This window comes from Anas acuta, chromosome 16 (genome assembly GCF_963932015.1).
Source record: "Anas acuta chromosome 16, bAnaAcu1.1, whole genome shotgun sequence".
In the NCBI taxonomy this organism is placed as follows: domain Eukaryota; kingdom Metazoa; phylum Chordata; class Aves; order Anseriformes; family Anatidae; genus Anas; species Anas acuta.
The window spans coordinates 14,923,312-14,948,713 of NC_088994.1; the positions used below are offsets into that span (position 1 = coordinate 14,923,312).

At 53.7% G+C, this 25,402-nt stretch overlaps 1 protein-coding gene across 1 annotated transcript in view; it reads right to left on the reverse strand.

Annotated features, from left to right (window-relative positions):
• The window catches only part of MYT1 (myelin transcription factor 1), a 63,889-nt gene extending 38,720 nt beyond the window's left edge, over nucleotides 1–25,169 (reverse strand). The window contains exons 1-2 of the mRNA XM_068700562.1: nucleotides 25,025–25,169; nucleotides 4,186–4,286 (exon numbers count right to left, since the gene is read on the reverse strand). Coding sequence (XP_068556663.1) covers nucleotides 4,186–4,286; nucleotides 25,025–25,049 — 126 coding nt within the window. The 5' untranslated portion in view covers nucleotides 25,050–25,169. The remainder of the gene's footprint in view (nucleotides 1–4,185; nucleotides 4,287–25,024) is intronic.
• Between the last annotated feature and the right edge of the window lie 233 nt (nucleotides 25,170–25,402).

The following is a 25,402-nucleotide window of genomic DNA, read 5'->3' on the forward strand; positions in this document are numbered from 1 at the left end:
TTTCAAGGTGGAACTGTCTTCCCTGGGCAATGAGAGCACAGGGTCTGTGGGGAAGGGTCAGGAGGGTCCTTTCTTCCTAAGTCTGGTTCCTAACAAAAACCCTGCATGCACAAGCACACGATTAATTGGTAAGGAAACCTGAAAATAAATTATTGCTCCCAGGTGCTGGCCTCGGTGCATGTTAGAGCAGCTAGAACTAGGCAGGGGTTGTGCAGCCCCTCCTCGCCTCGTGGCTGGATGCTCTCTTGCGCACCAAGAGGATTTCCCAAGCCAAAAGCACAGAATCAGGCAGACACCAGACCCTGCACTGGGTCAGGATGCTCACATCAGGACTCAGCTTCATGGCCTGTCACTGCCAGGCGGGGTAACCTGGAGAGCATCCATTCCTCCCCTGGGCTTCTTTTCCCTCCTGCCCTTTTCTCTCTGAAGGTGCTTTGGTGCAGGGACAATTTCTTACCACATTTGCCGTGCGCTAAGGAACTTCCCGACACAATACAAACAGTACCGATGGTGTCCTGATGCTGCACACCTAAATCAATGAGGTTCGGAGAGAGAAACTTGGAAGCCAGTTTAACCCGAGCACCAGGTGAATTTTAAAAGCCTCCTGGTGCAGTAGCTGTCTGGCTCTGCTGCCAAAACTACAGCAATAAGGTGCGGGAACAGCGGAACGGATCCGAAGTTTAATTTTACGGAGCACCTACACGGTTGATATTTTCATCTCCTTTCTCATCTTAATACACATTTATTTTCCGAAGGCAGACTGAGGCGTTAACATTAAACCACTGAAGCCTCCCGTGCCCAGACACCCAGGTGCGCCGGGGCTTCGACAGCTCTATGCAAATCCCCCATTAAGGGCCATGCTGAAATTCCCCACGGTCAGCAGTAATACTTTATATGTATTCAAGAGCAGCGCGGAGCTCAGAGAAAATAAACACGCTGAAAAAGCCTTCAGCTGGCCAAAGAGAGGTGAGGATTCAGCAGGAATATTTATTTTACTCTGGAAGCAGCAGAACTTCCATCAGCGCCTATCTGCGGATGCTGCAAAAAAAGCCTTTTGCGTGAAGCTGGGGCTGAGGGACACGCAGACAGCTTCTGCTCAATTAGAAAACAAAACTGAGATTTGCTCAGCAGGTAGGGGAGAAAATGATGAAGAAATGATGTTTTACAGAAGGGTTGAATGGTGGTTTTGTTCTTGGTTTTTCCTCTTGGGTCATGCAGGGTAGGACAGCCCAGTTCCCTCTGCCCCATTTCGGTGCTGGGTTCAAAGCCAGGATGAGTTAAGGGAAGGGTGGTGAATGGGAAACACCACCACCAATAACCTTATCCCAGCAGTCAGACTCCTTCAGGCTCTCACCAGGGACAATTAACGTTCTGATTAATTTGCATTGTGGTCCCCCAGCTCCCTCTGGACCTGGGGGCTGCCTCACCAGCCCGAGCTAGCCCCAGTGTCCAGCTGGATGCCAGCATGGAGGGCTATGGGGCCAACCCAAGTCAGGCAGCAAAAACAGGGTTGAATGGCCTGGCCTGATTATTTTAAGTTTTATTTTTAACCCCACAAGGATCCCCCTTGGCTGCTGCACAGGGGTGGAGAGACCTGGATCTGGGTCTCCACATCCCCCTCTGCCAAGTGCCATGGCATCACCGCCCACTGCAGGAAATACAGAGGGCTCCATCCCGCTGCACCTTCTCTAGCTATTAATTTTTAAAGAATAAATAAAGAGGGGATGGAGGAAGAAAAACTCTTTGCTCAAGAGTCTCGCTCTTCTTTTAAAAAGCGCTGAAAGTGGCTGAAAGCCTCCGCAGCAGCCCCGTAGCTCCCAGGCACTATTTTATAACCGCACTCTGGGGCTGTTTATTTTTTCCCCCTCCTCCTTTAGGGTCTTCCCCTGCTGCTTGATTTAAATCCTCCTGACGTTTCACCTATGGAGAGCCCCGTCCTCAGCTGTACAAGCTACCTTCTGCCTTCTGCTCTCTCGCTGCTGCCGAGAAAGGCCACCCTGTGCTCCGAGCCGGGGGAGGATTTCGCCTTGACATCTTTAATTGCAAAACCACAGCTTGTACCTCCGCCCTCTCCCCCAAATTAAAACCTGTAGCTTTGTCACCACCAGCCTCCTTCAGCTGTGCTGCCAGTTTTCATTTGCAAAAGGGGTTCTACACCCACCCCCCCCCAAAAAAAGAAAAACAACAGCAATGCTGCAAATTAAACATTTACAGAGCGCTAACGCTCTGTAGCAGAGGCATCCTCCGCACGAGTGAAGCGGACCAGAAAAGATGCTCAGAGCATCACGTTTGGCACAGCCACAGCTGCACCGTGTGCCTCTGCGGCTCCGGCATTCAAGGCTGGGGTGATTTCACGGGCAGCAGTTTAAGTTGACATCTACTTTCCTCTTGACTCTTTGGAAGTGCTACAACATGCAATCCAAACGCCATTTCAGGCGCACAGAGACCTAAGTGGCTCGGTATGCGCAAACGGCTCTCGTGCCAAAAGAGGAGGGGTGGGGGGAGGGAAAAAAAAAATTGCAGTTCCTCAACCCCATTGTTTTCAGGCTCGGTAATAAGCTGCCATTTTCATAAGATTATCCTCAAGTGGCACGAGCTGAGGCAGTTGCTGAAGCGAGACTATGAGAGCACATCTCTGACGAGGGGCTCTGGCGGCCCCGTCACCGCCAGCCCTACCTGTCCTAGCAGCTGCCAGCCTTCACTGGGCCAGGGAGCTCTCCAAAGCACAGGGGAATGGAGATTTGGGAGAAAAAGGCTCATTTCTCCTCCAGCTGCTGGGGCCAGGACAAGAGCAAGCAGGAGTGTCTGGGCAGACAGACGCAGCTGGATGCGTGCAGGGAGCACCTCTCCCTGCTGCTCCTCAGAGATCTCATTTCAGACCTGTCAAAGGAAATTTTATCCTGCACCCAGACTTCTTTAGGGACAAAAATAAATTAGAGTGTCCCACATCTGATTGCCCTTTCAAGCTGCACATCCTGTAGGTTACGAGCCTTAACTACCATGGAAAGCTACATATAAATGTAGCTCGTGCTTATTTGGTGCTCTCAGCACGACCTGGCTTTGCAGGACCACCCCAAATCCTGCTCCCACTTTGGATGTCCCCTCCCAGCTCCTCCTGGCCCCAGACCAGGTTCCCTGTGTTAAAGCACAGCTGGGCAGAGTGGTAAGGGTTGAGAGAAATGGTTAATATCAGCAACGTGCTTGGCAGAGGCAGAGCACTAGATGAGCACCAGGTACTAGGCACGTTACCTTTTGTAATCATCGCTTTATTAACATACAACAATCTTATTAAATCTAATCTAAGTGCTTATTTGGCAGGTTCAATAGAAAAGCCTTAATTGAGCCGCTTTTAAATATAGCAACAACTGCTTACTCTGCTTTCTAAGAAGGTGTGAGCTTTCCTGGCGACACCTGCACGCAGCTGACAGCTTGTTAGCCAAGAAGGATGCTTCTAAGGGGGGATTTTTGCTGATATGGACTTTTCCTGGGGATCCATTTATTTGGGGACCGAGGATGAGTGGCTAACATCAGTCACCCAAGGAGGGCTCCCTCCACTGCCCTGGGGGTCTGTCCGTCTGTCCCAGCCTGTGCTTCATTACCAAGAGTCCAAAATCAGGCAGGAAGCATCACTTGTGTAACGAGCAGCCCCGTTCTGTGCTTAAATAAAGCTTCCTCATCTGCTGGCAGAGGCTCTGACAGCGCGGGCTGGAGCCCTTTCAGCAGCCCCAGCTGCAGCAGTAAATGGGCAGCTCTGTGGCCGGGCAGGATGAATGCCTCGCTTGTCCCCTCGGCGCACACCACGGCTTCACCTGGCCCGCGAGGGGCTTCTTCCGACCAGCCGGCCCCTCACAGAAAGGGCCTCTTTTAACGGGCCTGGGACCGAGCTAAATATCCTGAGCTGTCCTTGAAGGATGGCACCGGAGAGGAAGGGAAGGATTTAAATAACTGGCCCCGAAGCCAAATCTCACCAGCTGGAAGCCTCTCTGCCTGCACGCACCACGCAGGAGGCTCGGTTTTAACAAGGAGACAGAGCCGCCCAGTTCCTGCCTGTGGTTTGGGTGCCAGAAAGGCTCCATCCCCCTGGCCCAGCTGGTCCCCGAGGGCTGTGACACCGTAGAGCCCTCTCCTGTTATCATCACAGCGAGGAAGAGGATGCTCGTGGAGGAGGAAGGGCTCTCCGCTCACCTTGATGCGTGTGCCGTGCAGGCTGGCGGCTCCCTCGCAGCTGCTGATCTTCTCTCCGCAGGTCCACCTCTGGTTCAGCAGCTCGCCCCGAAACTCATTTTCTAGGGAGGGGGAGAGGAACACGGGGTCAGGAGGTGAAGTCAGCCTGGCACCGCTTTGGCAGCATCAGCCAGAGGTGAAAATGGCATTTTTATTTCCTGCTTTATTTAAACGGGCACTTAAACCATGCCGGGGGTCTCCATGCCCTGAGCAGGACCCCTTGGTGACACTCCGGGGCCACGAGTCCTGACCATGGAGACTTTGCAGTTAGGGTAAAAGAAGGCTCAGAGACCTGGCGAGCTCCCATGCAGCAGCCAAGCACCCATGGGTGCCCTCAGCCTCTTGCAGGCTCTGCACAATGCTGTTCATTTTGGTCTTTTGATGGAAAAACCAACAGGAGCAGTGACTGCAGCCTGCAGGTTGCCCACGGTGGCCACCAGCAGCAGCCCAGCAGCCTTGTAGTGCCTGTGACAACTTGCAAAGCCTCTCCACATGCTCTACCCTCACACCTTCTTTTTTTCTCTTTCCAGAGATAAAGTTATTTTTTATTCTTTCCCAGAAATTTTACACATCCAAGGCAGCAGATGGGACCCACTGCTGGGCATCGCTGGGAGCCGAGCAGGGTCCCTGCTCCTGGTGCAGTTTTCCATGACAACTCTGGGCACCACCAGCTTTTTGGGAGCAGTGCACTGCAGTGATTCATGGTGAAGATTCAAAATGAGGATATTCAGGTTACAGCTCCTGGAGGCAGAGCAAGGGAAAGCCCTGGGAAGCACGCACTTTACAAGCTGATGCTTGGCACTCTCCCTTCCTCTTACACAACTTCAAACACATCCGAGGGGCAGGCACCAGCCCTGCTGCAGCAGCAGGAGCTGTGCTGTGGGTCTTCCCCTCCTGTTTGCAGTAATGAGATGAAAAATGTTCGCCCCCAGACTCCAGGTCCCCAGGGTCAGAGCTCACCTTGGCAAGCCAGGGTTGCTTTGGGTGCCGCCGCCACCAGCCTTCCCCTTCAATCTTTAATTGCGGCTCCCTGTGGCATTGAGCAGTGAATAATTTACTGCCTCTTCTCCAAGCCTCGCTCCATTCATCTTCCAGCAGCAAGGCGAGGGGAAGGAGAGCATCCCCCAGCAGGAGGGAGCTGGGGAAGCGCATCCATCGCGGGTGCTAACAGCCTGCAGAAGAGCCCAGGGCAGCTCTGGGCTCCCTGCGTGATGCCAGAGCAGGCTCCCATGCTTCCTCGATGTGTCTATTATTTGGGTGATCTCTAAGCGAAAGCAGGCAGAAGGCTAACAGGCACTGAAGGAAACCTGAGACGGGCTTTCAGAAACGGATAAGGATCACGGGTAACTTGCTGAGCGTGCAGGACACCAGCTGAGTGACTTCAGAGCTGCTCTGCCACCGAGCAGCTTTTAGGAGAACGCACGACAAATACCAAGGGAAATACCCAGCCCTGCCTGTGCCTGTTCTTTATCTACAAGATATTAAGGAACAACCACATCCCACGGTGCTCTTGCAAGGATGAGCACGTTGAAAGGCTGGGATAATTCGATCCCGCAGTGACACACAGCCCAAGGTAGCGCCCGGCACCGATGACTGTGAAAGTCACCTTCATGCATTTGTTATGAAATTGTTCTGAAGCCAGCAGAGAAGTTTAGGGGGGCTTTTCTAGGCTTCACAGGCAAAACATCTGTGTTGGAGACTCTGCTCTAAATCCTGTCTAAAGCACTGTGTCCAGCCTGGATCCCCAAGAAAGGCACAGGGCTTGGACACAAAATCCAGGAGCTGCTGAAAAATTATTTTCCTTTAGAGAAGCTCCAAGGAAAGGAAGTGGGGAGGCACAGATGGCCAGGCAGATGATAAAAAATGAAACATAATGTGGGAGAGAAACTAAAAAAGGGACAGAGGAAAGGAGAACGGGGGTGAGGGCATCAAGTAATAATAATAAAAGATGTTTCTAAAGCACTTACATGGGACATTATGGCCTGACTGCTTGTCTGAAGGGAAACATTTCCCTAAGTAGGAGGCTAAGAATGAGCCCTGGAGCTGTTGGGGTAAACGTAGACCAAGGTGCCAGCTATATTTCCCATCACATCCCGTGCCTTTGGACCTAGGGTAAAGAGGAGGGGATGGGGCCAGGCTCTCCCCACCAGCTCAGCACCCTCCAGCCACTGCTCCCAGCCCGGAGCTGCCGTGGCCATTTGAGCCGTCACCACCAGAATCAGATTTCCTCTCCTCTGTGCTGCTTAAATGCATCTCTCCGGTCTCCAGAGGGGATCAGCTTGCACGTGCTGGCTGTGCCCTTTCCCCTTGCCTCCAGACCTGGATTCAGCAGAAAGGCAGCGCGTTTATGTGAAGGACACTCCTGTTAACCCTGCCTGGACCACCCAAGCTGAGATGTGGGATATTGCCTTCAATGACAGATTTTGTGCACGGGAAGCAGATCCCCGAGGGAACCGGCCCTTCTGAGCTCCCCTCCTGGGAAAAAACATTTCCCTTGAAAAGCAGCCCTAGATGCTCAGCCTGTCCGGGAGGTCACAGCCCGATGCTCACATCCCAAGGAGGTAACCAGCCTTCCTCCACTGCGCCCATCCTCTGTGCCCACTGTCTGGGTCACTCAGTAAAAAGATCATGTTTCCCCATCAACATTTATGTCAGTCCATCGCCAAAACATCACCGTGTCCTCTTCTGAAAGAGCTTTTTCCCAAGCCTTGAATCTGTTTGTCCCCTCCTCTCCTTCAGAGATAACCGCCGAGGAAGGGCGGTTGTGAACCAAAGCACTGAAAAATGTGCAAAACCATGACACGAAAGAGCAAGGTCTCTGAAACCTCTGGTCACCCTCATCAAGTCCAGAAAGGAAAATCTGGGAACTTTGGAGGGAGACCACACGCAAGTCAGAAGGTGGATCAGACTTTGGAGTATTTCACTTTAAAAGGAGAGAAATCATCATTTTTCCAGAAAAAAAAAAAAAAAAAACTCCAAAGAATAGCAGATATTTCCCTCGAAAATAAGCCCATATAAAACTCGGGAGTGCAGAAGGTGAGCAGAAAGCAAGGTGGCCATGGAGGGAGGCTTCTGGGAGGCAGCACAGGGCAGCCCCCTTGCAGGCAGAGCAGCACGGCCGTGCCTCCGGAGCTGCCCCTGCACGGGGTTACAGCTGCTCCGGCAAAGCGACGGGGTGAGAGACGGGGCTCTCGGAGAACAGATGGGGGAAAGGCTTCGTTTCCTCATAGATGCATCGCCGCATATTTTAACCGCAAGACCAGAAGAAAAACATATCAATCTTCATTTGCTCCCCCAAGTGCGAGGAAAGAAAGAGGAAGAGGGGGAGATTTTTCTTCATCTTTGTTCGGGCACATTTTTCACGGGAAAGGTGAGCGCTGTGTTCACAAGGGACCCTGTGCTGGGTCCTTCAGCCCAGGCGCTCTGCATCCTGCTAGATGACACGGGCTTGCTCCTTGGGATAAATTTGGACCAATCCTTTGGACCCCAATTTGTCCCAAATTGGGACAAATCCTTTGGACCCCATCTTTCACATGAATAAAAAAGTCCCAGGTCCAAATTTTGCATCATTTCCGTGCCTCCACACCACTTGGTGGCTCACGGGGATAACACTTTGCAGCGCATTGACCACAATCACCACTCTCTGCACCCAAACTCCTCGAGGCAATGGGCACCTTTCCCTGCCAGCCAGAGGGAGAACAAACCCCTGCACCGAGCTGCAGCTTGCACATGCCATTGTAGAAGGGAAACGCACAGTCTCAGCCACATGCTGAAAGATTTTGGCTCTTTTGCCAGGTTTACAAGGAAATACGGGAGTTTTCCATCTCGTCATTAGGTCCCTGAATGCCTCCGCAGGTTCCTTTGCAGCTACACTGAGGAACAGCGATGGCATGGGGTGGAAAAACTCTGTGGAGGTGGCTGAACACACAATCTGCTGCTTTTGCTGCCACTACACACCCGCACACCAACGCTTGCACCCGAGAGCACAGAATAAAGGCAGGGAGCTCTCAGCAGCACCTCTGATAGCCCTCGGGGCAAACAGCCCGGTGCAGGGCTGCATTTGCCTGGAGAAAACCCTTCAGTTACTAATTGTGCTGCCCAAGATCTCCAAGAGAAGTCACAGCACAGAAGCACTGTCTACTCCATGCGATGATCACTGTTTACTGCAGCGCAGCCACGTTCAGCGCTCCAAATTTAGCTTCCCAAACATGCATTTAATTCAAGATTTAATACCGGATGTTAATTGTATATTGCACAGTAAATGACTGATCGTTAAAACATATTAATTGGGGCTTAACAGCTGTATAATAGATATTACATCTCGCACTTATCAGCAAATATGATTTAATAATCAATTAGACTGAATGTATGGATGGGAGATGGAGCAGGGCCGGCCAGATTGCAGGTTGGTCTGTGTTGCTCGGTGGTTGACCTAAAGATACTTTTATTTAGCAGGTTGGGAAAGGAGCTCAGCCATTGCCAAGCAGATGTTGAGCTTGGATGCTGGGAGATGGGGAGCTTCCCCGGACAAACCCCAAAGAGTTTATTATCTCTGCGAAAGGACAGATGTAGGATCCACAGACAGTTCCTTCTTATAAAGCTGCAGGGAGCTGGCCCCACCACTACACCAGCAGGAAAGTGGGGAACTGGTGAGCAGGGAGCAAATGCCAAGAGATGCTCGTCCTCCCCCGGCACCTGGAGGCTGCTGCGTGCCAGAACCACAGCAGCCCCGTGCTTCTGATTGTGGCTCTTATTTAAAGCAAGCTGGCAAACATTAGCGCCTTTGATGAGGGATACAAATGGCTCCTACACCCTGGGCTGGTCTCCAGGGCAGCTCACCCACATCTTGGTCTCCTGCTCAGCCACACTGCTCACCCCAGCCATGCAGAGCCCCAGCAGCCCACTGGGTGCATGAATTTTTGGTCCCTCTGCCCCAGCAGACAGGCAGCATTGGTTTGATGCGCTCTGCTACCAAACCACACGTTGTAGCATCAAAGGTTACAAAATCCACGATGCACACTGACCTTTTCCATTACACAAAGGAAAAGAAAGGTTTGGATTTTGGTTGGATCAAGTCTTTCTGGTGCTCTCACTGCTGAACCGATGCTTGCAGCACAGCACGTGTGACCAACCTGCTCTGCACCAGTGGGGCTCGGAGGTGTCTGGTGCTGCCACCTTCCCTCCAGCTCTGCCTGCTGCAGTGCCCGGGGCCACCCAGCAGCACCCTGCCTGGGATCCCTTCTCCAGGACCAGACAAAGCCCAGGAGGCTCCTGTCCATCCATCCACCACCCCCCTGCCATCTCACCACCCCCAGACCCAGCAGCTCTGCGCACCGAGCACCAGGACCCACCTTTGGCCTCACCCTGAGCTGCAGGGGCTGAAGCTCTCAGCACACCTCCAACGCAAAGAAAGCAAATGAGGCCACAGCCTCTCCTCATTAAGAGCAATATTCATGCTCCAGTGTTCACAGCCAGTTAATAAGGCTTTTTGTTGGAGCCTTTTTCATTTTCCTTTTCCTGCTGGCTGGCAGAAGGACGGCACACGGTGCTGCAGAAGGTGTAGGGGCTTTTTGCTTTCCATCCTTGCATCACTGTGAACTCTTCAAGAGAAGGAATGCTGCATGCCCACAGTAATATCACTGTTTGTGCACTGTTCCTTAAATATATGGATCAAAAAGAATAGAAAGAGTGAACATTCCTCAGCGTCCCATCCATCCCCAGCTCCTTGGCTTGTCGCTGTTAATACGAGGCACCCTCAGCGTGGCGAGCAAGGCCACCACAACAGCAAAAGCAAAGTGGTGAGATCCTCCACGAGAGGACTCCCTTGGGGTTCCCAAGGGCCAGGGCAACAGCAGGGGCTGGAAAAGCAGACGCTGACCCCACCGAGATGAGAGCTAGGTCTGAAGGACGGGCATCTCCCTCCTGCCCTCACCCTTCCAGCCCTTACGGGTTGCCCAAAGTGCGGATTTTCCTACTGCTGTCTCAGGAGCTGCACCTTCCTTGCTGAACATACCTGAGCCTGGACAAAAACCAAGCAAGCCCTGGCTTCTCCTTTCCAAATTGGGAGTGCCAGGGCCCTCCTCTGCCACACTCTTCCACAACAGGACCACTCCTGCATCCCTTTGTGCACAGAGGCAGCCGTGCTCAGACGTGTGCTCGTGCCCAAAGCATGTGCAAACGGGCGTGTAACACGTCAGGCATGCAGAGCGCATCTCCGAGAAGCAAGGCACAGGATGCCGCTCCTTTCTTCTTGCACATTTTCCTCATTATTTTGTTCTAATTTGGCTTTCCCGGTACCTTCTCTATTCAATAAAAGCCAAATGCAAACTGCGTCCCTTAATCGCCGAAACAGCAGCTCACTGCTGAGAAAATAATATAGATGTAACTTCCAGCACCACACACTTTCTTTTCCATTTATATGCAAATGTCGACCTTTCACCCAAGCTGTCTCAAAGAAGTATTTCCTTAAAAATGCAAATAGCATGTTGCAGACAGTTACTCTGGCTGAGTCTTTCTTATATTATTATTATTATTTCTTTTAACCTTACCAGTGCTGTGAAAAATAACTGCTAAACTGCACCCCGGTAATAATTACTTTTCATACCAAATCGAAAGCTTCCATGGAGCCGATGTGTCGAAACACCAGCAGGAGAATTCACCACAGATGGATTTTTAGAGATGATTTTGGATAAGTGTGTCTTGGGTCAGGGGAAAGAAAGCAGCTCCGAGTCGAGCCGCTGCTGAAACAAATGAACTGATGGCTCGGGGTGAAGCCACAAAAGTGTTTTCTGTGTCGTAAAACCTTGTGCATGTGGAAAAGAGGTGCAGCACTAGGGCTGCTGGGGATGAGGAGTAGAGGGAGGGGTGGCTAAGGAAAGAGGTGGTGGGGAAGCAGGCCACAAGGAGGTGATGGAGAGGAGCAAACCATACGGGGGGATTTCAGCTCCAAGACCCACCTCGTTCGCTCCTCAAGGGGTAAAGGGGGGCATCAGTGATTGCTGGAGCCAGATCCTTCCCTCTCGCATAGCAGTGCTGTGCCTGCACGGGGAGGGTCTACCAGTGTGGGTGGATAGCAAAGAGATCGAGCTGGGTGCACTGAGACAGCTCAGGGATTCACAGCACCCCTTGTCCAAGCTGCTCCATCACCAGTTTGGATATCAAGAGAGAAGAGGAGTGAACCTGAGCACTGTGCTTGCACAGTGATGGAAGCCAAATGTTTAAATCAAAGGTAACAAATGGGGGTCTTTGCAAGTGAGGAAAAACTAACTCCAGACAGCCTTCCTGGGACAGGCTGAAGCATCATTTAGGTCTGTTAGATCTGTGCTTTCTTTTTTTGAACAGCAAACATGGATTTCCCCAGCATGTAGGGAAAGAGCTGAAGAAACTGCTGGGGTACAAACTGATCTTTCCTCCGTCATCTGCCAGCTATAGATTTGTCTGTCAATGACTCTTGTTCCTTCCGGGCTCCAAACTTCCAGAAATACCCCAGCGAATTTGTCACAGCCCACGTGAATCTGAATCTGCCTGGGGAGCTTACCCTTGGGCCCCCGGGGTTCGGAACAAAAATACAAAACTGGAAGAAAAAAAAAAAAAAGAAAGAAAAAGAAAAAAGGAAATAATTTTGCTGCTGCCTGAATGTGGCTCACTGCTGGTGACCAAACCAGGCACAGAGGTGTCCAAGGGACAGAGCCCTTCTGTCCCCAGCACAGGACCAGGTCCTGCTACTGGTGTTTGCTGGAGCAGCCCCTTTTCTGCACTGGGGGGGGGTCTGCAGCAGGCAGCAGCAGGTCAGGCACCGGAGGAGAGGCTGCCTGGAGGAGCCGGGGAAGATGCTGGCAGCGCTGTGACGCACGGCTAGATGACTAAGTGGGCTACTTCCCAGCTGCCAGCTTGTCTTTGCGATATTAAGCCTTTCCTCTCGGCTGTCTTATAAGAAGTGAAAACTTGACACGTAAGCGTGTGTCAGGCGGAGTCCAACAGACAGCAGCAATAAGGCAGGAGCGGAGGTGAGCTCATCGTGCGCCTACAGCTCCCCTGGGGAAGCGGCAGCGCCGCGCGCGCACCGGGGTCGTCCCCACGCTGCCCACCACGAGCCAGGACCCTCTGCTGGGATCGTGCCACGGCCCGCCAGGACAGTCGCCTGCTGAGCTCCACTCGCTCGCAAGGAATCATCAGATATGCTGAGTTTATAGCCCTGCTGGCAGCGCTCTTCGCGCTCCTGCAGCCCCGTGTAATTGGGATTAAATGGAGGCGAGTGGCACCTCTCCGCCTGGCCCATGGGAGCCAGGGCTTGCTTGTGAATAAGAAGCAGGGGCAATGTCATGCCCGGGGAGGAGGATGGGGCAGTGGCTGGGTGCCTGTCTGCACATCATCCATCCCCACATCCAGCCTCTGGCTTAGCTGAGCCCCCCTTCAATGCACCTCTTAGCCACAACGCTGAGCCCAGCGCATGGGAAACGCTGCAGGACGGGGGGTACAGACCCAAATCCCAAGCCTCAGACACAGGCAGGGTTTAGCTCACACCCTGGCAAGCCTCCTTCTCCCCCCTGCCCTCCCCTCGCTCCTGCTGTCACCCAGCACCCCCATGGCACCGCAGCACCCTGCCCATGGCCAGGGGCCTCTCCTCTGCAGAGGGAAGCCACAAGTTTCCAGGGGATGTGTGAGAGGAGATGACAACCCCGTGCTCTGCTGCGATGCTGCAGGCAAAGTTAACTGTTTTGACTGTCTTTTTCCTTTCTGAAGCAACAACATGGCTCCCAGGCACCTTTTTTTTCCCTTTTTTTTTTTTTTTTGAACCAGCAGCTCCCTCCAGAAGGCCATTCATCCTCTCCTGTCACTTGTGTACTTGCAGAGAGCATTTCTCTGGGCAAAAGCAGCTACTTGCTCGCTGACTAATTACATCAAAATATTGAGGGCAACAAACAAACCTTTAGCTCCACTTGCCAGGAGCTTGCTAGACGCAGAGCTTGAGGATTACAGAGGAGAAACGTGTGCATCAGCAGGAGCAGCTGGGGCTCACGGCCACGGCTCCTTGCAGAGGCACAAACTTTTCATCCTTGCTGCTTGAGCTGGGCCAACTTTGGAGGCACAGGCACTGATACAAGTGACTAAAAGGCCAGGTTTGGCCCCAAACACCCAGCTGCCAAACAGATATTGTCCTCCACCCCCTGTGCTGCCTTCCCCTGGCTGGGAAGGCTCCAGCCCCAAAACACCGACACCAGGTGGGTTAATCCCAGCCAGCTGCTGGGGGGTTAATCCACACCTTGTAGCTGTTTCCACGTGCAGGTAACTCAGTACTCATCACCAAACTTAACCAGCCACACTTGGGGATCCCAGGGACAAGCACAAGGCAGAATTACTCAGCACCAAATTGTCAGGTTTGTGGGATTGTTTAAAAAAAAAAATAAATGCGAAAGCGTTCAGAGTGTCACCTACAGGTTTTGCCTCCGTTTTTAAATACCGTGTGCATGAAAGCTCCCCCAGAGCCATCTCTTGTACCTTATAATAATATTCACCAGGGGATCCTCCTAATGCAGGGTTTAATTCATTGCTGTTGAATCCACCTGACTGCCACGCTTGCAGAGAGCATTCAGGTAAACACGCCCGCGAGCTGCGGCTCAAGGAGACGATTACAGCCCTCGGTCCCGTCCTCCACGCTGAGCAAAAAGGTCTGAGCGTGCCACCAAGGGGGGAGAGGCTTCCTCAGAAGAGGCTTGACTTGCAGATGCTGGCCTAGGGAAAGCCGCACGCGTGCCAAATGGTCTCAAGCGAAGGCACGAAGCAGAAGAAACCCGAGTCCCCGCTGCAGTTTATATTTAATTAGAGCAGAGGCAGCTTATGCAGCAGTTTCGGAAGCATATTGTCTTACAGCATATTGGGTATTTGTATCTTAACAGCTCGACATCGATTTCTTTTATGTGAAGGAAGAGAGGGAAGAGAACCGCGTGCCCTAAGTTGTGTTAGCTCCAAAGAGACTCCTGTACCACTTGGACTAATGTTTAGCGTAATCAAAGGCGTGAACTCATGTATTATGGATGGGAACGAGAGTTTTCAGGCTTCTGCAAAAAGGAATCTCCAACGTTTGGTATTTTGTTAGCATGCTGGCACCATATGGCTCTCCCCTGCTGATATTCTTTCACACCAGAACTTTATGTTCAGATGCTTTAGTTAATATTTTACCCAGCAAGCATAAACAAGATGCAAAGATTGCAGGCGACAGCAACCTTCTCCTAAACCATATACCCGCGTTAATAGCGGAGGGTTCTTTCAGCAGGTCGTTTACCCAACACGCCCAACACGCGCCTGGCTTTTTTCCCCCCCCCTCCTTTAAAGGTCCATTTACTTTAACTGCATTAGCACCAAGCAGAACACCAGCAGCAAACCCAGGGAGGACATTTGCACTCCCTTCCTGCTCACTTTCCTGGCAGCCCCATGCTGCCACCACCCCAAAATCCAACCCCACAAGGCAAGGTACGAGGAGCTGGTGCAGGGCTTCGCTGGGGTCCATCCTGCCCACCCCACAAATACACCAAGGGGATGTTGGAGCACCAGGCACGTATCCAGCAGCCCGGCAAAGCTGGCAGCCCATGGGGAGAGCTGCCCCAAACACCACCGTGCTGAAGCACCAGGCAAAGCCAGCAACACCACATCCAACCTCACTGCCTTCCCAACCACTCTGCCCCAAGTTGGGCACAGAACCACTCTGCAAGGCTGCAGCTTAGACATTTGGCTCTAAAAACAGCATTTAGGTCCCCCATCCCCCCCCAGATATTCTTATTATTCTTTAATATTCTTAAAACAAATAGGACCCAACAGATGTCTTTCAGCCTGCACTCTTATTAATGAGAATATTGTAAGAATGGAAATCAGGTCACAAATGTTTAATACTTCGTTTAAAAAGTCTTCAGCTTCTTTAAAGAGTTCCACTAATCCCAACATGACAGATGTACAAGGCAGTTTTGCTTGGGGCAGATTAAAGTTCTCGCTCTGATTTGCTCTTTCATTTGGTCTGATTAAAATAACACTGCAATTTTTTTAATGTGCTGACTTCAAAAAAAAAAAAAAAAAAAAGAAGGAAGAATAAAAAGAATAAAAAAGTGACCAGTAAAGGCCAGCATGATCACAATAAAAGCAAGTTTATTGTTGTCGAGATAAAAAAGCGAGACAAAAGGAACTGAGGGACAGCCAGCCCGTACCCAGGTTAGCATTAAAGCTCCACGTTAAAGATGAAAGGGGAACCTTTCCAAACTATGTTTTTTTCCATTTGAAAGTGTTTATTAATCTATTCTTTCTGAAGCAAAAAAGTTCAATGAAAGGCAGATCAAAAGTATTTTAAATCAGGTGAAAATTGTATTTTATTTTAAACTAAGCCAAAATGAAAAGCAGATATTGCGGAGCGTGTCACCGCATTACGGCCGGTCAGAGGAGGCGATCTCTGCCACCCTTCCCTCAATAAAATTGTGCTGGAAATTTTCTGTATCCTTTCTTGACATCTTTTTGCACCAGACCAGCTTCCAGACTCTTTCACAGCTACCTGCATTTCCTTGCTGCTATAAAACACACCGGGCAGCCCAGAAAAGGGGCTGGCAGGGGGCTGAGCCCCATCACGTTCCCAGCCTCTCCTTTCCCCCATGGCCTCCACAGAGCTGTGTGTGCCGGGGGTCTGCCCAATTTCCTGACCCCTCCACACCCCTGGAATGTGGACAGGGGCATTTCTGAAGCTGTTATCTGAAACACAGAGCCATAAGTGGTAAACCACAGGATGCCCAGATTAAAGGGTCCCAGATTTCATTCTCACATCCCGGCCAGTTGGCCTGGGCCTTCCTGGCCCCGAATCCTCCTCTGCCTCAACGTCCCCACTGCAAAACCACAGCAAGACCTCACAGAAGCCTTGCAGGGACGAGTAACCTCCCCGCTAGGCTTGTGTTGTGTATTCAACCACTTTTCCTTACAACTCCAGCTTGTGCCATCCATAAGCGTCCACAAAAAAATTCCGCAAAGTGTTCCAGATTTCCCAAGAATGACCCCGTTCGGGTGATTTTTGATGCTTACAGTCTTTGCGCATGAATATTTAGCGTGTGTTCATGCTACCAAGGTGTCCCCTCCCCAGCTGGTGGCGGGGCAGGAGCAGCCCCCCCTCCTCCAGCACACACCAGTGTCACAGCAGCTCTGGGATCCCCTCCTGGAGGACACCAGGCAGGGAAAACCCAGCAGACCTGCACGGAGAGGACACCCCTGGAACATGCCCTTTGCATTTAGTGTCCCAGTCCTGTCCCCAAGGGCCAAGCCACCGCGCAGCAGCTCCCAGCGAGCAGCTCGCGAGCTCTGCAAGAGCAAACGCTGCACTTTCAGAAATTATCAGAGCAGCCTACCGAGAGGGGAAGCTTGTTTCCTCCGAGCGTACACACACACGGAGCTCTTCTCTCCTCGGCTAAAATAACCGGGGGGACTGAAGGGTGACAGATTTCCTCCCACCTCTGTTTGAAGCCGGAGGGATGCCACAGCCCTGCTCTTTGGTATTACTCATGACCTGCTTCCCAGATCGGGAGCCTCGTGTGAATTCATTTCACTAGGAGCAAGGTGGTTTGGGGCATCTCACCTCCCCCCCAAAAACTTCACAGCACACGCTTACTGCCACGCTTCTGTATTCACACCACCGTCTGCTAAGGACTAGCTGCTGGATGGAGTTTATTTCGCAGAGGTAAGCATCCTCAGCAGCACCACGGAGTGTTTGAGGTTGTGGGAGGCTTCACGCAGCCCCGAGGCTGCCAGCGGTGCCAGCCAGCAGGCACCAGGGACCCTGCAGCACGTGCCCATGGACACCAGCACAGATCTGCAGGAGTTCTTTGCAGAACCCAGCAAAAATCAGGAAAATAAGTGGAAAGAAAAGTGCAAAGAGTGAGGCTGACAGCAACTTCCACCCTGTCAAAACTCTGGAAGTGTCTGGGAACCGAGGGGATGGGCAGGAGTGAATCGGGGCATCCTTCAGACTGCTGCTGTAGGGCTGCTTCCCCCAATGAGCAATAAACCCAGGGTCTGGGGCCACCTTTTCAGCCCTCCTGGGTGTCAGCACCCCTGCCTGCTCGGCTGAGGGTAAATCAGCATCTCCACGGCACAGAGCTGACGGGGAAGGGGATGGGAGCACTCCCAGCTCTGGAAGTTTGCAGCGTGGATCCTCCACCCTGCGCTCCCACGCAGAAGAAAGGGCAGCAGCGAGAAAGTGACAGGAGACGTCCTTTGTCGTTAAGGAAAGAGCTCAAGCAACTAAGCCGTCCAGTTCGCAGCTGTAAAAATAAGCCCTTGCCACTCACAGGCTGCCACAAGGACACAAAGCCAAGGGGGGGAGCGGGTCTCGCCCCCCACTTCACCATCAGCGCTCACATCTGACTTCCCAGCGGTAAGGCGATGCCTCCCCCGGCCTCCCCCCCCCCCTTCTTTCCCAGGGCTTATTTCACATCTTCTGGGAAGCCCAGCCCAGCCGAGGCGATTTCCCCTGCACACTCCAGCCTTTACTGTAAGCCAGCCGCTTCCCCCTCGTCCCTCAGCTCTGGGGGGCAGATGCAAGCACCCCCGGCAAAATCAGCACCCCCCCAGGACGCAAAAGGAGACCGTCCCTCGCCAGATCGGGAGCTAGGGACCATTTTGCATCATACCGATCGATTTCTGGGGCTCAGGGAATAAAGTCACCTGCCACCAACCCCACCCCCCCAAACCCCAAGACAGAAGCAAGTTGGGGTTTGGGGGGGAAAGACGTATTTATATTCCTGAGCCCCTAAAGCTGCGTTTTTCAGCTTGCTCAGGGCGCACTGCTGACTTCTTGGTCGTTGTGCACCCGAAGAGGAGCATGACCCAAGGAGCCCGATTTGATGCGGCGCCCTAAAGCCAAGTTATGGGGGGGGGGGGGGGTGCGGGGGGGGGCAGTTTAACAATGTCTGCTAAAATGGCAGCTGCTCTGACGCCGCGCTACGTCTTGCAAAGTCAGCCCTGCCCTCCCCATCATCTGACTGCCAGGAACCGGGGCCGGCCCGCTCCCGGCGCCGCCCCCCCCCCCCCCCCCCCCCCCCCCGGGCCGGGGGCAGAACTGGAGCTGCGCCCCCCCAGGACCCCCTTCCCCGGACCCCCTGTTCCTCGCCGAAGTCCCGTCCCGGCTGGGTTATTTGGCGACCTGATGACTTCCCCTGGCTGGATGTCACCCGGGCTCCCTGCGCCCCCCCAAGCCCAGCCCGGGGCGATTTACCAGCCCAGCTCTTAAAACAGAAGCCCGGGGGGGGGTCCTCGGGCTGTTTGCCCCCTCCCCGGCTCCGTGGGAGGCTCTGGGGACAAGGATGAACCCAGAGTGGCAAAGGGAGCGTGGTGGCACCGCTGTCGCCTCCCCCGCCCCACAACAGTAGGGACAGGGGAGGGGAAGGAGAGAGGTGTCCCCCCCTCCAGCCCCAAGGGCTTGGCCGGAGGGTAGGGGTCACCGCCACCCCCCACACCCCAAAGCTACCGAGGTGACACTCCGCAGGGACACTGAGCGCTGCCTGGAGCCCTCCTCCCGCAGCGGGACCCCCTGTAGTAGGGCTGGGGGCCCACCCCCAGGGCACGGAGACCCCCCCCCCCTCACAGTGCCACCGGTCCGGGATGGAGCCGGACCCACCGCTCCCGAGACCCCAGCCCCAAATTCCACCAGGACACGAGGGGGGCGTCCCCGCCTGCTTTTGGGATCGGGACAAAGTCAACTTTTGGGGAGTTTTTCCTACTCCTCGCGTCCGTGCGGTCGGGATGCCACAGATCGCTAAACCACTTTTAAAAAAAATAATAATAATAATAATAATAAAAGGGTGGGAGGAGATCCTCGGCCTCCCCGAGGTGGCAGAAAGAGGGGAAGGATGGGGGAAAGAGGGCAGGCAGGGAGAAGGGGAGCCGAAGGGCAGAAGTTGTGCGGGGCGAGCCCGGGGGGGGGGCTCCGAGCAGCAGGCGCGGGGCTGAGCTTTGCAACACGCGGCTGCTCCAGCCTGCGCCGCTCGGGAACAATAAACAGGATCATACAAAGAAGTGGAAAGGCGGCATCTTTGCTTCTGGTTTCTATGACAGCATCGGAGACAACCCAACTATAAACTCTAATTCCTAGATTCCACTCCCCCCCCCCCCCCCCCCGCGCCCCCTCCCTTTTGTCTGCCATTAATTAAAGTGGCCATATGGAAAAGGCTGATAATAACAGCAGATGAGCCAACGAGAGGGGGGAAAAAGGGAAAGAAAAGAGAAATAACTAAAAGTAGCGGCAGGGCGAGAGATTTACCCGGGGCTTTTTGCACTTGTTTGCAGAGGCTGCTCGGAGCGAGGGGGTTCAACAATAGCGGGGGGGGGGAAAGGGGAGGGCAGCGGAGGGGGCTTGCGGCTGCCCCCACCGCTTTTGGGGTCGCGGATGCCCTGCCAGAGGCGGCCCGGCAAGGTCTGGGAAGCAAAGGGCAGTTGCCCCCCCCCCAACGCCCCAGCAGCCCGGCTCCGGGGGGGCTGACATTAGGCCGCCCCCCCGTGCCTCCTGGTATCGGGGGTTGATGCCCGCGACCTGCCCCTGGCGTGCGGGAGAGCCTCGGGGGGGTTCGGGACCCTCTTGGGGACACCTCCCCTGGGGGGGGGGGGGGTCGGTCCTGCCCGCCGGGGAGCTGCGCCCCAAACTCAGCCTAACTCGCCGGGCTCCATCGCAGCGGCAGCATTTCCCCGGGCACCGAGCCCCTTCCCCCGAATTATGGACAGAACAACATCGCCAGCAGCACCACCAAACTTTGCTGAAATTGATAAAGGGATTAGGCGAGCAAAGCCTCTTCCGAGCTAGCTAAAAATAAGAGCCCGCAGATCTCTGCCACGGTCAGCGCACGGGGAGAAGAAATCCACAAACATGGCACGCTTCCCTTGTTCCTCGCTGCTATAAATAGAGAAGTCTCAAGGAGTCGATAGTGAGGGGGGGGGGGAGGAAGGGGAGAAAAAAAAAATAAAGAAACAAAACCCAAAAGTGCGCTCATGGCAAGAGCGGGGCAGGGGCTGGGGCGTGCGAGCGCAAGCCCCGCACACGGAGCCCCGCCGCTGGCAGCGCTGCCCCCCCCACCCCCCCCCAGCCCCGAGGGGTCCCCGGGGTGGGCTGGGGGCCCTGCAGGGCACCGAGGGCTCGGGGGGAGCCCGGAGAGGGACGAGCCGAGCCCGGCCGCGCACCGCGATCAGCACCTCCGAGAGCTCCGCGTCCCGGCGCCCCCGGCGTCTTCTGCTAACACCGCGCTCGCTGCCCTCCGGGTAAACATCCACCGATCCCCCGGTCCGCAAACCCGGCAAGCATCCTCTTCCAGAAATATTCAGAAAGTTTCCCGGCTGAAAACGATGTCTTGTTTATATATATATATTTAAAAAAAATAAAAAATAAAAAAATCTCCTCCTTCCTCGTCTTATTCAAGCTCTTTTTCAGTCAGAAGCAGAATATGTCCACTAGCGTCTCGCAGCCAGCGAGAGAGCGAGCGAGCAAAGATGGACCTAGGAGCATGATGATCATCATAAAATCCCCTCGGTTCTCCAGTGCAATTTTCAAAACAACAACCCAGCCTTCGTGCTCTAAAGGCGAAACGCCTGCGTCTGTTTACATCAACTGTGTGCTCCGAAAGCCTTTCCCCTCTGCCTCAATCCAAGGGAAGAAAAAAAAAAAAAAAAAAAAAAAGAGGAGGAAAAGGAAAAAAAAAAAAAAAAAGCCAGCATTATCTGCCTTTGTCAGCGAAAGAACATAATATTGACTTACCTTTCCCCACAGCTATTGTCTGCCCCTTTGCAAAATGACATCACGGAAACCAATCATGAAATTTGCATGGGGGAGGTTGTGGGGGGAGAGTTCTTGGAGGGCAGCCCACTTCCCTACACCAGTAACACGCGTGTAAGACGGGTTGTTGGTTTCAATTAAATATCTGATACTCCTTAGTGTGTGAACTCTTAAGCCTGCTAAAGGCAATGTCTCATTTACTTAATGACCGCTCTCATTAATGGAAATGGCACAGAGGGGGCTTGCTGCGCCTTCCCTTTGTAAATACACTACCCATGAACCCTTGGGGTTGCAATATATCTGTTTACTCTCCGAGGTGAAATAAATTTACAGTATAGCATCAAAAAGAGAGAGAGAGAGAGAGAGATGGAGCTGCTGACTTGAGCGCACGGAGAGTTGGGGCTCTCCCAGCCCCGCCGGCCCCTCTCGCTCCCGCTCCCCCTCGCCGAGAGCCGGCAGAAGGTGAGGGATTTTTGCCCGAGCTGATTCATAATTAATATGCACGAGGCTCGGGGCTCCTTTGATGGCAGCAACACAAAAGGACGGCGAGCTCGACGAGCACCGTGCCGTCCCCCCCGCGCATCCCTCGGCGTGGTACAGCCCAATAATTCCTAATAGCAGCAAGCAGCGAGTGACAGATGCCCTGGGTTAGCACAGCTCCAGCGAAAGTACTTTACAATATTTATTGGTGGTTAGGAAGATGACCTATCACCATAAAGAACAGACTGGGAAATTTATCGCCTCTATGAACCTGGAAGTATTGCATATTAGCTGATATACATATTCAAAAGCGAGCGCTTAAAAGGTGTATAAATATTTTTTTTTTTCCTTCCCCTTAAAGAAAATAAATGGCACAAGGTGTTCCCGGCAGACGTCGCCTCACCCCACGAGGGACGGATCCCGACTCGTTCAGGACTTTGGGACGGGGAGGAGAAGACCGGGAGGATAAGTCCCAAAAGAAAACGGTGGCTGAAAGAGTTCGGGGGGTGTTTTAAGTGAGCAAAGCCCTGTGCTCTGCCCGGCTGCCTGCTTTCCCCCCCCGGGGAGAGCCGCACTTTTCCTTGCGGAGACCCCCGCAGGTGCCCCCCCCGGCAGAGGGGCGCATTAACACTTTGCTGGCAACTTTTTGGAAACGGGGCAGGAGGAGCGGGGGCTCGCCTTCCTACCCAGCACTTTTCCCTGCACCTTCACGCCTCCCCCGACACTGATTTAGACTTTGGTGTTGTACTGAAGATTTCCAAAAAGATGCGGAAGGGAGCCCCAGGCATGGAAAGCCGGGTCCTGCCCTCTCCCTGCCCCGCATCGGAGCGGCTCCTGGGGGAACAGAAAGGGAAAAAACCTTGGAAAAAGCCCTGGACACTGCTCGGGGACTCAGTCCCAGCAGCTCTGCTGGGACCCTTCCAGGCACCGTGGGCTGGAAGGAGCGCAGGATGCAGCCCCGTCCTGCCCACGGACTGTTACGGGGCCATGGCAGGGGGACACTGAGCAAATCCATCGTTTCGGGCGTTTTGTTGAGAAAAGGGTGACAAAAAAATAAAAATACTCATTTTAAACTGTCGAGGTAGTCTTGGAAATTCTTGCGATGCTCATTTCCATGGCTCGCAAGCCTGGTGTGCTCCTAACCCGGGAGCATAAAGGAGGTATTCAGCAGAGAGTGCTCCTGAAAAGCCGTTTTCTATCTCCTTTGGACACACCACGAAGACGGGGATATTTTACATCCTAAACCTTTGGCATTCAGAAATTCTATTAAACTCTTATCTGCAGGCAGCAGGCCCGGTGCTACACCGCAGCCCCATTGTTCTGCGCCCGCGATAGAATCAAAGGCAGGGCCGGGAGGGCTCAGCGCCTCTCCCCACAATGCTGCCTGGTGCTCTCCACCGCTATTTCATTTAGACACGCAACGCTAAAAACTTGAGAAACAAAAGCATAATAGCCAGGACGGGAGGCAGGAGGGAGGTGCTTTCGCTTGTGCTCCCACATAAATCTGTGCGTGCACCGCCGCTCGTATACAAATGCGGGTGATGTGCAAACGTACCTGTGCCTCTGAGCATCAGCACGGAGGTGTTTTATTATTGCTGCTCTTGCATTTATTAGCACGCGGTGCACCCAGGGAGCCCTAAGGCAGCTCGAGCTCGCAGCTTTGATACCTTTTCCTAAGCTCGGGGTTCCCAGAGGCTGGTTGGTTCCCCTTTGTTCCCAAACTCGCCAACTTCACCGTCCTCCAGCCTCAAAACCTCCCCAAAACGGTGCAACCAACCGGCCCCTTACCCCCACCTTCCAGTCGCCACCAAGAGCTCCAACAAGCAGCGGGACTCCCCAGACCCCCCCCGGCACCCCCCAGGCTCCGGGGGCAGCCCTAAGGGGGGGGGGCTGCAGCCCGGGCCGAGCCGTGCCAGCAGCGGCTCAGCACCACGGCAGCGGACAGCTCCGGCCGCCCCCGTCCGGTTTTTAAGGCATTTTCGCACTTTTTATTTATTTATTTATTTTATTTTTAAGCTCCACAGTCACTTCACAGACGGTTTCAGGCAGCAAGCAATTACCGTGCGCTCCCAGGTCTGAAAGAGCTGCCGCATCCCCGAGGGGAGCCGTGCAGCGGAGAGGTATAAAATAAAAATATTCCAATATTTTCGCCTTAGGAGCGTTGTTTGAGACGGGTACGCTGAGGGCACTGACTGCACGTCGCCTACAGAAATGAATGCCAGAAGGGTTTATTTTTTTTTAAGTGGAGTCCCTTCACTTCTGTCCCCATGCAGTATTTTTATTTATTTTAACGTCTTTCTATGCTCAGCTTTTCAGATCAGGCGTTTCAAGTTTCAGGTTATTTAAAATAAAACTGCAATTGCTTGTGTAAATACAGACATAAAAAACGCCGTGCTGCAGTTCGCTTGCTTCGCTGAGACTGTTCCGAAGTAATTTAGATCTCAAACTTTATGCATTTGTAATTGGCACCAGCTTCTCCGGTTACCAGCTGGGGGTGAAAGATTTTTTCCTTGTTTCTTTCTGAAAGCTTCTATGCAGATGGGCTGGCTGCCTTAATGCCTCAGACTACAATTAGTGCCGTTGTATGCCGAATAGAAATGGCCAGCATTAATATTGTATATGGAACAGCTGAAGGGTTGCGAAGAAACCTGCCCACTACAGGCCCCTGGCAGATGGAACAACATGCACAGGCACAAAAAAAAAAAAAAAAAAAAAAAAAAAACTTTTAATAACCCTCTGCTCGCTCTCTGGCGCGCCCCTTCTCCCCGATTTGGGCGGTTCCTTCCCGAAGAGGCGATGCCTTTGTCTCACCCCCATCTAGAGCTCTTTTCTCCCTAAAAAAGCGACAATTGAAGCAATCGGCGGCTTTTGCAAGAGGCACCTTGCGTTAGCCCAGCACTTTCCCTTTGTACCTCGGTTAATGCAGGCACCGAAACACCCCCCCCGGCCAAGCGACTTCACCTTTTGTCGCGTGCCACCCCCTCCCCTCCGTTACCCACCCGTGTGCGGGAGCAAAAACCCAACCCAAACTTAGCAGAACTGTGCCAGAAGTGGCAGAAAACGGGATTTGCTCCCCTCGCCCCCCTGCCCTTTGTAAGCAGCTGGGAGCCGCGGCAGCGGGGACAAAGCCCGGCGGAGGCGCGCAGCAGCAGCAGCCCCGGGGCCGCGCGCGTCCCCGCGCACCTGTAGCCCCGCGGGGCCGCGCCCGGAGAGAAGCGGAGGGGATACGGGGCCGGGATCACGCCTACTAAATGCAAACTCGGGAAACCTGTGCTCTGAAATACTCTTTCCGCTATGACATTAGGGGAAAAATAAAAAAAAAAAAAAAGTCGAAAATCAGCCCAGAACAAGGGGAGCGTTTGTGGGACCGCCTTCCCCCCAGCCCACCGAGCCCCTTTGCGAGGAGGGGCTTGGGCAGAGTTAAACTTCTCGAGAGCTTCAGAAACAAGGGGAGAGTGGGGGCACCCAGCACGCCCCCCACCCTTACCCACGCCCCCCCCCACCCACCCACTCCGCCCCATGCGCAAAACGGCTACGAACCGAGGAAAGTCCCGCAGAGCTTCATCCTTGCCGGCGAGCGGTGGCTGCCTTCGGCGGGGAAGAAGAACAGAGAGGGCCTGGGGAGGGAGGAGGGGGGGGGGCGGCTGGACGGCGGCGGGGAGGGAGGGAGCGGAGGCTCCGTGGGGTTTCTCCCTCCCTGGGAAAAGTTCCCGGCCGGAGCAAAAACTTATCCCCGCCGTTGGCCAATGGCACCTCGCCGCCAAATCACTGCAGCGCACTCGGCGGCCAATGGGCGGGGGCGGGCCGGGGCCCGGCACAATGGCTCTGCCCCCCCACCCCCATCCCCCGACCCCCCCACCTCCCAAAGGCCAAGCATCTCCGTGTCTTTAATTGGAAGAGAGCCGAAGCGATAACTCG